General features: G+C 34.1%; 1 protein-coding gene across 2 annotated transcripts in view; it reads right to left on the reverse strand.

The window, feature by feature from the left end:
* The window catches only part of LOC137645715 (rootletin-like), a 746,485-nt gene that overhangs the window by 192,671 nt on the left and 540,394 nt on the right, over positions 1-13,420 (reverse strand). For both annotated transcript variants that reach the window (XM_068378593.1, XM_068378592.1), the window contains exons 19-22: positions 8,610-8,774; positions 3,269-3,461; positions 2,021-2,204; positions 1,216-1,415 (exon numbers count right to left, since the gene is read on the reverse strand). In XM_068378593.1, coding sequence (XP_068234694.1) covers positions 1,216-1,415; positions 2,021-2,204; positions 3,269-3,461; positions 8,610-8,774 — 742 coding nt within the window. The remainder of the gene's footprint in view (positions 1-1,215; positions 1,416-2,020; positions 2,205-3,268; positions 3,462-8,609; positions 8,775-13,420) is intronic.

Genomic DNA, 13,420 nt, shown 5'->3' on the forward strand with positions numbered 1-13,420 from the left:
TAGTCTATTCCTTTTTCAATATATCAATAACTAGAACTAACTAGGTTCATATAGTTACTCGTAAAAAAAAAAATTAAGAAGGCCTTTTTGGAAAAATTTCTATTTAAGGTGTCTCTTTGAAAAAAAAAAATCTTTCCCAGCCTTTACAGGGTATAGATCAATGTTTAATTTGGTACTCAGGCATCTGGGATTACACATTTACTTTCAGGCATTATAATGGATATAATCAATCCTCTCAGTAAAGGCTGCCAATAATCAGGTCTAATTTGGTACTCAAGTATAGGGAATTAGACATCACTTTTAGGTATTATAGCAGACATATCAAGCCTGTCATTATAGGCCACAGTAATCAGGGCTACTTGCCAGGATTGGTAGGTGGTATTACATAAGTAGTAGGCTCCATTTTGAATCTTTGAGAAACTTTAACTTATAGATTTAACAGCTAAATGCAAAATAATCTGCAACTACTATCTTCTAAGGTTGGCTTTTGGAGCTAAGTTGATTGCATCTCTTTTGCCTTGACTCAGAGCAAAAATTTTTAAGACTAAGAGTGGGTTACAATATCTTTTTTCACTTTCCCTTATTAGTTGGCTATAAGTACTGTATCTAAGAACAGTGGTCCTTGCAGTATATTTTGAAGAAACTACAAACATTGCAAGTAGTTCCCCAAATTGAAGGTGAGAGAATGTTAATTTGTCATTTGTCCAAAAGTGAACAATTTTCTTGTTGAACGTTTGTGTTTAAGATCTCATCAAGTTTGGGTCCAAATTTTATATATTCATTATCATCAGCATCAGCTACTGATAGTCCACTGCAGGGCAAAAGCCTTAGTCATCTAGGAAGCTTCATTGAAATAGCAACAACAATGTAATCCAGAAAAGTCATGGAAAATGAATCAGCAAGATCAATAGAATTCAGCGAGGCGTGCAAAGTATCACCAGAAAATAAAGATGGTGAAAAAACAAACTTCTAGAAATTCAAGTATCTCTCTAAACTTGACTGGGGTTACATCGGCTCTTCTTTTATTTGCTAAACAAAGGAACAATGTGGCTGGGGTATTTCAGAAACACAGATATGGTCTAGTCATAAGCAATGAGTTTATGGCAAAATATTAATAGGACTACATTCTGAAGTTAAGACTTTGATGGTGCATCTTTATCTAAACAGTTGTCAGATTCACAAAACACATACAATTCCACATTCCTTATTCTTTACCTTCCTTAAGTTTTCCTTCAGCGTCTTCTATGTCTTGTTGCAGACGATTTGCATCTTCCCTAGCTAATCTTAAGTCAGTCTTCAAGGATGTAATTTCTACTTCGTGGTCCCTTCGAGCTTCATCTATACGCGTTTGGAGCTCTCGTATTCTACGTTCATATGCGTCTTTTTCATCCTTTAGGTGCTTTTCAAAGTTTTGGCTGATGAAGAGATCTGTGTTAGGAATTTTATATTGCATTTTACATTGCTAACAAGCTAATGAAATACAATATCTTTCAAATATAATTAGAATAAAAACTACCCCATACCATCTATAATCTACTGGTATCATATAATGGAGGCCAAGGTATACACTCCACATTTAATACATCGAGAGCTTTGATGATGCAACAATAAACGGTCACAATTTAAATGCTTTTCATAAAATAAACTTAATTTTAATCCTAATTTCGAGGATATATTGCGACAATCTTACCTCTTATTTTTATCAACTCATACAGTATTTGTCTTTCATTACTGATACTATTGAAACCAAAATGAAAATTATTAAATACAAATGGGATATATAATAAAACTACAAAACAAATTTCTGACCGTATTCTGGAAATGTAAATTGCTACTAAATTAAAAGTGCTCCTTTGTCAGATTCACAATAAGTAGAAAATATAATTCATTAAAAAGGAATTATAAATAAATTTCAAAAACTATATTGAAAGAAGGATGTTCTGTTCTTACGATACGAAAAAAATCCATGCAAAAGCAACATTCTAATGCCTTCTTGACACCAAAATATCACATTTTCCACCTGTTGTTATGTAATTCTTCTTTTAGCTGTGTAATTTTGTAATGTAATGCTCCTTCACTAGCCCTGCCAGCTTCAGCTTTGCTGGTACCATCTCGCCGAAGCTGCTCTAGTTGGGTTTCGTATGAAGATAAATCCCTTTGTAATGCAGCAACTTTTTCCTCTAGACTTGATATTTCTTGCTGAGCTATATGAAAGAGAGACATTGAATTAAAAATGACTGCATACAGAATGAATACACATAAAAAATACAATAATTAATATCGTACTAAAAACAATTTATGACTAATCTTACCGAATCATTATGATACAAATTTTGTATCAGGTTTTCTCTTCAAGGGATAAGATGAGATTCCTCAACTTTCCTCTGTCCAACATACTGTTTGCCTGAATTCAAATTAGTTCTAAGCTTTTATCTAATGCACCCACTTTTCTGTAGCTTCTGTGGCCTTCCAGCAAGTCTGTTCTTCTACCTTTAAATCCCCTACTATTTTGTATACTTGTTCCTCATCCCTTTTCCTTAAACATCTAAAATCTCTCTCTCTCTCTCTCTCTCTCTCTCTCTCTCTCTCTCTCTCTCTCTCTCTCTCTCTCTCTCTTTTTCAATTGACACTGCAATTCTCTCCCAATCCCTGATTTATAAAATAATCTTTCCACTGTAATCTGGCCATGAATCCATCCGTTCTATTATAACGTTTCAAAATCTTTAACATTTCAGTGTTAGTACCTAAATTTTTTCCTGGATAGTTTTTTTCTTCTCATTACAGTATTTAGAGGTGCTTTTAATTACCAGTAGTCTCAGCATTCTTTCCTTATCATCGAGGTTGCAGCCACTCTTTAAAACGGCCTTTTCAATCTGTGCTTTATAACCAGTATGTACCAGAGATAACATGTGAGATCTACATATAGTACACAGATCTGCCTATTTAAATCAACATGGATTTTCACCTTCATCTCCTCCCAATTTTTTCTTTAGTGCACAGCCCTGAACACATTCTCATATCTTTCCCATAGCAGTCACACAGTTATTTTAAAAAGTTTATCTTTTTCCACTCAACACACTTTATTTATGTTTGGTTACAGTCATTCAAATCCACTCCGAGAGTGTTTGAATCATTACAACACAATCATCTTTACCTTTGAGGTAAAAAACTACTAATAAAATCACACAAAACACATACATAAAGCTAAACTAAAGCAAATCTTTCCTAAGTCATCACTTACTGGTCAACTTCAACAGCAAAAACTTACCCAGCATCATAGAGCGATGTTTCTCCTCCTCAAACCGCAAAGTTGAATCATCTCTCTCTCGTTGTAGCTTTTCTGAGTAACGTTTCAAGGCTGATATTTCTTGATCCTTTTTTAGTTCAAGCTCATCTCTCTCCATTTTCATGGAGTGGATGGTCGAATTTAATTTGTCTTCAAGGTCTAGTTGAATGTTACTCTGATAGCCCAAAAAAAATTACAATTAATAGAAATTATTTGGTTGATACTGATATTACACAAATGACATATATTTTAAAATTATATGTAAGAGTAAACTTCAATCCAAAATAAATGTTAAATTCAAAATTAACCATACAAAAGAAATTTATTTTTTCGCTGACAACCAACATTAACCATATCATCACAACTTATATACAATACTGTTAGAGCAAAGAGTTGAGTCAATAAATGAATCAGTTCCTCGAGTTTTCTTATTAGCATATGCTTAAATCACCATCATTTAAAATACAGTACAGAGGTTATGATCATTCACAATTTGCTCAACTTTGGAACAGTAGTAAAAACATCAATTCCATTATAGTCAAAGACAGGATTGTGGGAATTGAAGTCTTCAATATATAAAAGATCTTTTTGCATATTTGAGAACTGTTTTGTTAAGTTTTACTAGCTAAAGTTACAATAGGGTTGATTTTATATATTATGAATATTAAAGGTGTAGTTATTATTTAGATGTAATTCAACTCAAGACAATTTATAATTTTTCAAGTCTTAGAATTTCATCTAGATTCAAACAGGTTTTAAGAATATCAATATAACACTGAACTATTTAATGACTGACCATTAAGGCTAGTGAGACGAATTTCCAAAGAGCAGAGCATTATTTCTGTTTATCTTGAAGTTGGGTTTCTGTTTAATTGCATAAGCATTACTTTCTTATAAGCATTTGGGTTCCTTGGATATGGTTTCTTGCCATTTCTTTTGATCTTGGTTTGCTTTCTGATTATCATTTGGATTATAGTTAAGTTTTTACATTAATTATTCAAGATGAAAGGTGCCTGTAGAATGCTTCTTTATCAGAAATTTATTTTGTTCTTGACAATCAGATTATTAATTTCATGTATATTTATGGTTTTCATATCCTGAAATTTAAATAAGAAGCTATCATTGCAGCTGAATGATGTGGACTACTTTATTGTGTGCTGCCATTTCATGTGAAATCATCAATTCACCAGTCATGCCTAGTACTGGAGATAGACTTATTTCTTTAATGAGTAAATTATTAGTTGGGGCTCCTTCAGCTACTTTAGTATCATATGGATTCTTATGGACCTCGACTTTTAACACATGCTTGGTGGCTTGAATAATTGTTGCAACAATTGGATTTGGTACATAAGCCAATGAATCTGTTTGTGACAACTCTAGACGAGACCTCTTTAGGCTCACTCAGACATTCTTCATTATTTACTTATTTCATTATTTTCGAAGGGTTGCATTTTCATAGTACCCACTTTTTTCCTTAGATTTTGATACAAGCAGTACATGATCAGCCATCAGCCATCTCTACTTCACAAAGGTTTTCTGTATTCTTAGAGAAATCCTAAGTGGTGTGTCAAATATTTTCTATACAGGAATCTGGGATTTTACTTATAATGATGGTTTTGAGTGTCGGTGCAATTTGCATTTTCAGTTGATGTGTGTTTAGATGAAGATCTAGGAGTAATGGCAAAAGAATGAGTATACAATGGTTTTCAGCGACTTGAGGAAGAGATGGTCGAGTGGTCATGATTCTGCAAATTAGGACTTGTGGGAAAATGGGCAGCTTTTGAAATATAAGTCAAATTACATGGATTGGACAAAACATTTAAATAAGTCAATCCTTGGGAATTATTATTACCCAAAAGTTTTTTCTCGCTTCATCAAACATCATGCTTTCCTTGTTTATTGTTTTAATGGTTGCTTGTTCTAGTTAATGTTGAGGATATTATCGTGAATTTGGAGCTGCCTTACAATGAAAATAAAATTCTTCTGCTAAACTTTCTGCATGGATCATAGAATTTAGAGCAGGTAAAACATCTTTTCCCATTAGCACATTTGCTACTGGTGTGGCCTTTAAGGGCGGTCAACTTTTTAAAGGGGGAATGACAGGATCTAATCCATCTCTGAAACAGCTAAGTCTCAATCTCACCTATTTCATCAGAAGGACTGACCCTGATAGTATAACATCAGGTCATGACCTAAGAAAGTTGCCTCTTCCTTAAATATTTTCCAATCTATGTCATTTGAAGGCTTACAGGTTTACACGGGCTGGAAATCCTCAAAAGTGTTCTTCAAAACATTACTTACGACAGTTGGAAGAGATTAAACACTTTGTAGTGGCTGCTGGTAGTGTGATTAAACCAACTTCTTAAATGTTGTATAGACTGTATAGTTAGGAATTCTCAGTCTACATTGTGCAAGGCGATTAATGTTCCTCTTTTCAATGTCCTATTTAATAATATAAAAGGTCAAAGGTGATATTTTTCCCTTTATGTCATGAGTGTTACTATATTACTACTCTTTTACATAATTTTGGGGTCGGAAAACTCTGGTTTTCTGTATATATCTGCTGCATATAATGTTACAATTGATTACTGTTACATTTATGCATCTTTTGGAAATAAAAGACTAGTGTACCTTTTTGCATTTCCTTTCATTGGACCTACTGTACAAAATAAAAGTAGTATACCATAATTTTTAACCCTCCTTTTATAGACTTTGGTCTTTTCAACTTCTGGAGACGAAGATCTTCATATTGAGTGGGACTGTGACATTGATTTCCTTTGCTCCTACTTTTTATAAACATATCGCTTGCACCAAGCTTGGTACCATAGTTACCAATGCTACAAGAAGTATGATTACGTCTATGGGGTATAAAGGGTTAAATATTTTCCTGGCCACAACTGAGAATAATAATTCTCTGGTGCACTTCAATCAGGACGACATGGCTCAAGCCCAAAAAACGTATTTTGACATGGGAAAAATCTATTTTTGGGTGAGTTAGCCATGTCGTCCTGATGACCCACCCATTACTTTTCCATCCATTCTCATTTCTCAGTGTGGGACCTTGCGTCATGCGATGGCTGCTCCTCGAATGGTTCAACAGGAAACGTGTTAGTTGTAGCACTTTGAGATCAGGAGTTGTAACGGCTCACTTGCCCACGTATCCTACTCTCTACCTTATCCTTCGAGATAAGGTTAAATCTATTCGGGGAAGGATAGCCATGGCTTGTCATTAACACGTCCCTGATTTATACACGATATCTCTCAGGATATTCGTTCCAGAGGTCAGAACTCTGTTGATACCTCTAAGATAAAATTTCTCTGGTACTGTACATCACTCGCAAAAATATCCAAAGTAGAAGCTGCCAATGAAGAACTTCCATCAGGACAACATGGCTATCTCAGCCAAAAATAGATTTTTCCTATGTCAAAATCCGTTATATAACCTAATTCAACTATTATCAATAATTCTTGCCAAACAAAGGAAAAAAAATACAATCATAACAAAAATCAAAATAATCTAAGAAATCAATGATGGATGTTTTGAAGAGAACTTCTGAATAAAGAGGTTGGCATGAAAGAAAACTCTATTTTTGGGGAGGTGCTATGTTGCCCCTAAGGATTTTTCTGTTAAAGGCTAGAACAGGGAACTTAATAATGACAAAATATCATAGAAATGTTGTCTTCCTTGCTGCAGAACCTTTGTATCAACATGTAAAGCAATAACTCAGTGTGTTTAAGAGAAACTTACAGGTTCAGGCTCTAGTGATCCTCTTGAAGCACCTCAAATGCTAAAATTTGTTTTACAACCAATGATACACCATCCCCAAGAGCAATCACTAATACGTGAGAAATTACTTCCTGAAAGCTTTGTTTGCACCCAGCCACTATCTTCCATATTAGGAGTAAGGTTCATATATCCCCATTCCCTATACACGACTAGGGACGATGGAGTGTCTTGGGGCTCATACAACATACAACACCTTCAGAAAAAATAGGTTTTTCCTTCGTCACAATCTGTTCCAGTTCAGGTTCAAGACATCTCATATCACTTCTTGGGATCCCCATTTGGAATTACACAAAGTGCAAGCTTTACTTGTGATCCTCTTCTGTTGCAAACAGGTCCTCTTGGAGATCTGTGATAATCTCAATGATTTCATGTCCCAGACCATCTATCTGGAAAAAGTATCTACTACAACAATGAGAAAACCTGATGGGTGGATATGAGAGAGAGAAATGCATCTCTCTCCAAAAGAAACTTCATAATTAGGAAAATCAATGCATTGAGAGTTCTTGAGAAAGGTCCTCCCCTCCTGAGATAGCAGACTACTGCCTAGGTGTCAATGAAAATCTTGATAGAGTTCCTTCTCAGATTGAGCTTCTTTAAAAATTAGGAAAGTCACCACCAGTTCCAATACATTTAAGTAAAATATTACAAACTGAGGGAAATATTTGCACAACACATACTCTGGATTACCTTACCAACCTGACTTGGGTGATCTGTATTAAGAATCATGGATATCAGGGGAGAGACACACTTCACATGTGACATGAAAAGCCAGAATTATAAAGGAATCATATCCCGGAACAAACAAACAATTCTATGCTATGCTAGCCAGAACCTTACCAAAACAGGTACTATGACTTAGGTTATGATAACAATTATATGAAATTGAGTTACTATACTCCTAAAAAATAAAAACAAGAGAAACTCTTTAACCTAAACACATATGCTCTTATGAAAACCTAGATAACAACCTAATGACAAAAGTACCAAAAACTAATTTTTTTTACCTTCCTCACATAACATTATTGCTTATAAAACAAATAGGTTCAAAATCTAATCAACTGTACTTAACTTCAAAAGTAGATCTGAAAAGATCATCAAATATGAACGAAAATAAAACACATCCACTAGTGGTTAGGATGAAAAGGAAAATGGAGGCCGGGCACAAACAAAGCACCAAGATATTATTGTCTCCAGTAAAATTTTGTTTGGTGATGACATATCATCAGTTGTCAGACAAAATTCAGCATGAAAGGTGTTGTGTTAAGTTCAATAGAGCCTGAACCTGTGGGTCTCCCTTATACACTCTAGTCCGTGCTTTATACTTTGATACATTAGCCTGGAGCAGGGAATACAATATTTCTTTGGTATTTTATGACATATTGGATTCCCTTTAACAGGAAAGTCCTGGAGGACCACCCAGTATATTTATCTAAGAAAACGTAATAAGATTTTAAAAGATATCTTGAAAATTTCCTTCATCAAGCAATATGTATTGTACACTACAAAATGTTCTTTCCAATGAAACTTTTATTTTACCTTTTCCTTCCTTAGATCATCCAGAGCTTCTTCATATTGGTTACGAAGCATCATAAGTGTCTTCTTTTGCTCTGTTTCTTTCTCATCCAATCGTCGCTCAAGTGCTGTTCGTGATTCTCTCAGTTTACTAAGCTCTCCTTCAAGTTCACGTTGCAATTTATTCATCTGGGATAAAGATATAAACAAATTCTAAATCAAAGCAAAAACAATGATGGTAAAACTTGAGATAAATAGTTAAAATAAGATAAGGTTAAAGATCTGATGAAGTCTCTAGCCATTAAATACAGGGGTCACTTAAAATTCTATGAATTAATAAAAACTTTGTAGTCTCAGTATATAAGAATAGCTATAAAATGTAGTAACAAGCAATTTTAACTTTATGCCTAACAATATATTTGATAAGTATAGTACATAGTAGTGGTAAAAATGGTATCTTTAAAATAAAAAAATTAAATTGTTTTAGATATTTTCATGTGACTTTTGAAATATCTGACAATCCCAAAACAGTTTATTTTTCCTATGTAAATATACAAATCAGGTAAAATCCCATATTCAAAGTTTAACTTCAGATGAACCTTCCATGGCTCATCAAAATTATTATCATTATTATCATTGAAAGGGAATAGCTTAACCAGCAAGTGAGTAAGCTTGACTCTTACACAGCTGGGCTAATTAAATTTGAGAAGTAAAACTACTTATATTAAAACTAAATAATAGAACATAAAATAAATATGTTGAAAATGTAGGATAAAAAAAAACTATATAAAAGTCTGTGAAAAATAGAAATTTAAGTATTGTTTATAAAACTTGTTTCTTAAAAAGATAAAGTTAAAATCATAAAAAGAAATTCTCAGCATCCGATAAAATGTCCAAAAGAAACTTTTCCGGCAAAAATATAAATATCTCTATATAAAAATCCTTACAACTGCTGAAAATATGCTGTATATCTAAGACAGGGTCACATTCATTGCAAATGGGAACTGCTTCATGAGGTGTGCACAATAAAAATCCACGAGTCAATTTGGTATTACTTATAAATAACCTTAGTGAAAATACTTCAGTCTATTCTATTTGATTTGCCAGTTCCAATTGAGAAACAGTTGGCATTATTTACTTCAATTTATTATTGTCAGATTAATTATTCAATTGAGTTTCCCATTTTGCTACTAAAAATGCTTTATAGTAGCATCCACCTTTTCATTACCAAAAAACCAACATGAGCAGAAATCCAACATATTTCTTGTGTGTGCAACTCTTTACGGCTTATATGACACTTCTCACGTAGAATCAGTAAAAATGACAAACTTGAGGTTTGTCCTATCTTCAGTTGTTTAATAATGTCAGTTACTAATATAATTGCAAACAGTTCTGATGTTAATACTAATGGTTCACTGGTTAATGAGAGCTGATTAATTTTGCTTGAGGATACTGCAGTGCAGCCATTGCCCATTGAACATTTAGAGCGATGAGCATATATATATATATATATATATATATATATATATATATATATATATATATATATATACAGTATATATATATATATATATATATAAATACATATATATATATACATATACATATATATATATATATATATATACATATATATATATATATATATATATATATATATATATATTTATATATATATATATATATATATATATATATATACATATACATATACATATACATATATATATGTATATATATATATATATATATATATATGTATGTACATATGTATATATGTATATATGTAAATGTTTATGTCTATATATGTGTATATTGTTAGTAATGGAGGTCATTGTGCCACCTTTTTACCAAACAAAGACCCCACCAGCATGGACTTGGTCAGCAGGCCACAAATTTTGGGACCCTACCCAGAGTCTCACCCCCCCCCCTACAACCATCCTATACCAGTCTACTCCCCTTGAGATCTCATTTTAAGCCACCTTTTACGAACCACGTGACAGCGTCGAGATCCCAGGAGAAGGAGGGAGGTGAGATGTGAAGGATGTAGGGGCACGTGACAAAGCCTGACCCATAGGACAGCGGTCAGGCCAATTCCCCCCTACCACCCCCAATTGAGGGTCAAGTGGGGTTGAATCTACCCAGGAAAAACTAGGTCTCGCTCTTCGTGACTCGACCTCCATGAGGGAAACATCTCTCTTCACCCTCAAGATATCAGGGAAGCTGGACCTGACATACCCTCCACAAGGGAGGAACCAGAGTCCTTTTTACTAAGGTAAGGTGTCTGATTTTGAGATCCTCATCATCCTTACCCAACCCTCCATCCCTTCCTAATCATATCCCATATTTTTCCCTTTTATCCTTTAAAGAAAGATCCTACCCACTGAACCTTTTATCTATATTACCTATATCCCAACCATATGTGCCGTTTGCTTCTAACCTTAATTAATTCACCCTGTGACAGTATTGTTTTCCCACGTATAGTGTTTAAATCCCTAAGCTTTGCACTTTCATTTAATTTGCTTAAAAGGTTTTAACCACACGACTTCATCGTGTTCCCAGCTGGTAGAAGTAAGTGTTCTGTTAATAATTCAATTTATTTCCCTTTCCAGGGAACGTCATTGCTGTGCTGAAGTCTCATCCACAGTCCATCAAACTACACTCGAAGCCCTTCGTGGCTTAAATTAAAATATAATTATCTGTTGTTCTCCCCTTTCTTTTACTAATCTTTATTTAAATATTATTGTAAATATATCTATTTGTCGGTATCCCTTGTCTTATTGCCGATTGGCGACCTTTTCATTATTCCTTTTCTTTGTTAGTGCCCTGAGTCCTTTAAGCAAGGCCGGCCTCACATACACGCAGGCGTAACAAACTGGCGACCTTGCCAGGATTCGCTAATACAGTAATTTCAAATTATTTTTATTAAAGTCAAATTCCCCCCTTTTCTGTCTTTAGCAACCTGACGAACCTCAATTTCATTTCAAGTAAATCATATCATCAGTGGAGTTGGAACCGTGGAAGAAAACAGCAAAAGCATTCTATTTTATTGTTAAAATTTTGTGTTTATTTGTGCGTGTGTTCGCACCGCGAACCCATTTGTTTTAAAACCCACGTGGTAGACTTTAGTCCTATTGTTTAGCAGGATAGCCAACCGCGTGAGAAGAATTTGTGTTCTGTTATTTTCTGAGTGTTTATTATCACAGTGGTTCAAATTTCTCATTTATATATATTGTGCAGTGAGTGAATGTTCAATTTTGTGTTAAATAAGTGAAGTGAAATTTACGAAATTTTAGGGAAAAACCGTGGCCGGCTAACCACGCGTTGATTTCCAGTGAGGCATAATTCCTGTGTAGGGTAACGGTAAGAACACGTGGCATTCCTTATTCGATTTTTTCTTTTGAGAGTAAGGGTATGTAATTTCATTTTGTTACTTTTTTGTGGGATATGTTTTTTATGTACAATTTTGAAAGGGATAATTTTCGTACGATTGTGTTAAAATTGTTAACCTAAAGATAAAGGATTTACGATATCACATTCAATTTCATTTTTTATTTTTCAGTCAGGGTATACGATCTTTTAGATAAAATATTTGGGAAGTGTAATTTCTTAAATTCATTTTTTTTACTAAGGGGAAAGTATGTAAAGGGGTTGATTTTCTTAGGGAAGCATTAAGCAAACTCAGTGACATTGTTTGTTTTATTTAAGCTATTATACTGCAAGAATAAATACAAACTTTGCTTCAAGTCACAGAGTTGCAAGTTTTGGTGTTGCAAGAACGCACCCACACACTTTACAAATCCATTTTTCTTTATGACTAGCATAGAGGGTCATCCATTGGTGTGATTCCATCTTTTTTATTGACTAGCATAGAGGGTCATCCATAGTTGTGATTCCAATTTTTTTTTGACTAGCATAGAGGTTCACCCATTGTTGTGATTCCATTTTTTTATGACTAGCATAGAGATTCACCCATAGTTGTGATTCCATTTTTCTTATGACTAGCATAGAGGTTCACCCCTAGTTGTGATTCCATTTTTCTTATGACTAGCATAGAGGTTCACCCATAGTTTTGATTCCATTTTTTTTATAACTAGCATAGAGGTTCACCCATAGTTGTGATCCTATCTTTTTTATTACTAGCATAGAGGGTCATCCATTGTTGTGATTCCATCCTTTTTTATGACTAGCATAGAGGTTTACCCATAGTTGTGATTCCCTTTTTTATGACTAGCATAGATGTTCACCCATTGTTGTGATTCCATTTTTTTTATGACTAGCATAGAGGTTCATCCATAGTTGTGATTCCATTTTTCTTATGACTAGCATAGAGGTTCATCCATAGTTGTGATTCCATTTTTCTTATGACTAGCATAGAGGTTCACCCATAGTTGCAATTCCATTTTTCTTAAGACTAACATAGAGGGTCACCCATAGTTGTGATTCAATTTTTTTTATGACTAGCATAGAGGGTCACTCATAGTTGTGATTCCAGTATTTTCATGTCTAGCATATAGGGTCACCCATAGTTGTGATTCCATTTTATGTTGTCCAGCATAGAGGGTCACCCATAGTCGTGATTCCATTTAATTTTGTCTAGCATAGAGGGTCTCCCATAGTTGTGATTTCATTTTTTATTGTCTAGCACAGTTTTATATATATTATTACTTGTTTGGACACATTGCAGCCAGACAGCTTAAGCTCACCCATTGTCGTGCCCCTGGTTTTCAAGTTAGGCTCCTGTTCAATTACTTGCGAGGCTTACTATTTAGTGATAGATCTTTCCTGAGAGGTATATTTTTTAGAGCCATGGTGTATTCTGCCCAGCTCCAACT

Source organism: Palaemon carinicauda, chromosome 8 (assembly GCF_036898095.1).
Source record: "Palaemon carinicauda isolate YSFRI2023 chromosome 8, ASM3689809v2, whole genome shotgun sequence".
NCBI classification, from domain to species: domain Eukaryota; kingdom Metazoa; phylum Arthropoda; class Malacostraca; order Decapoda; family Palaemonidae; genus Palaemon; species Palaemon carinicauda.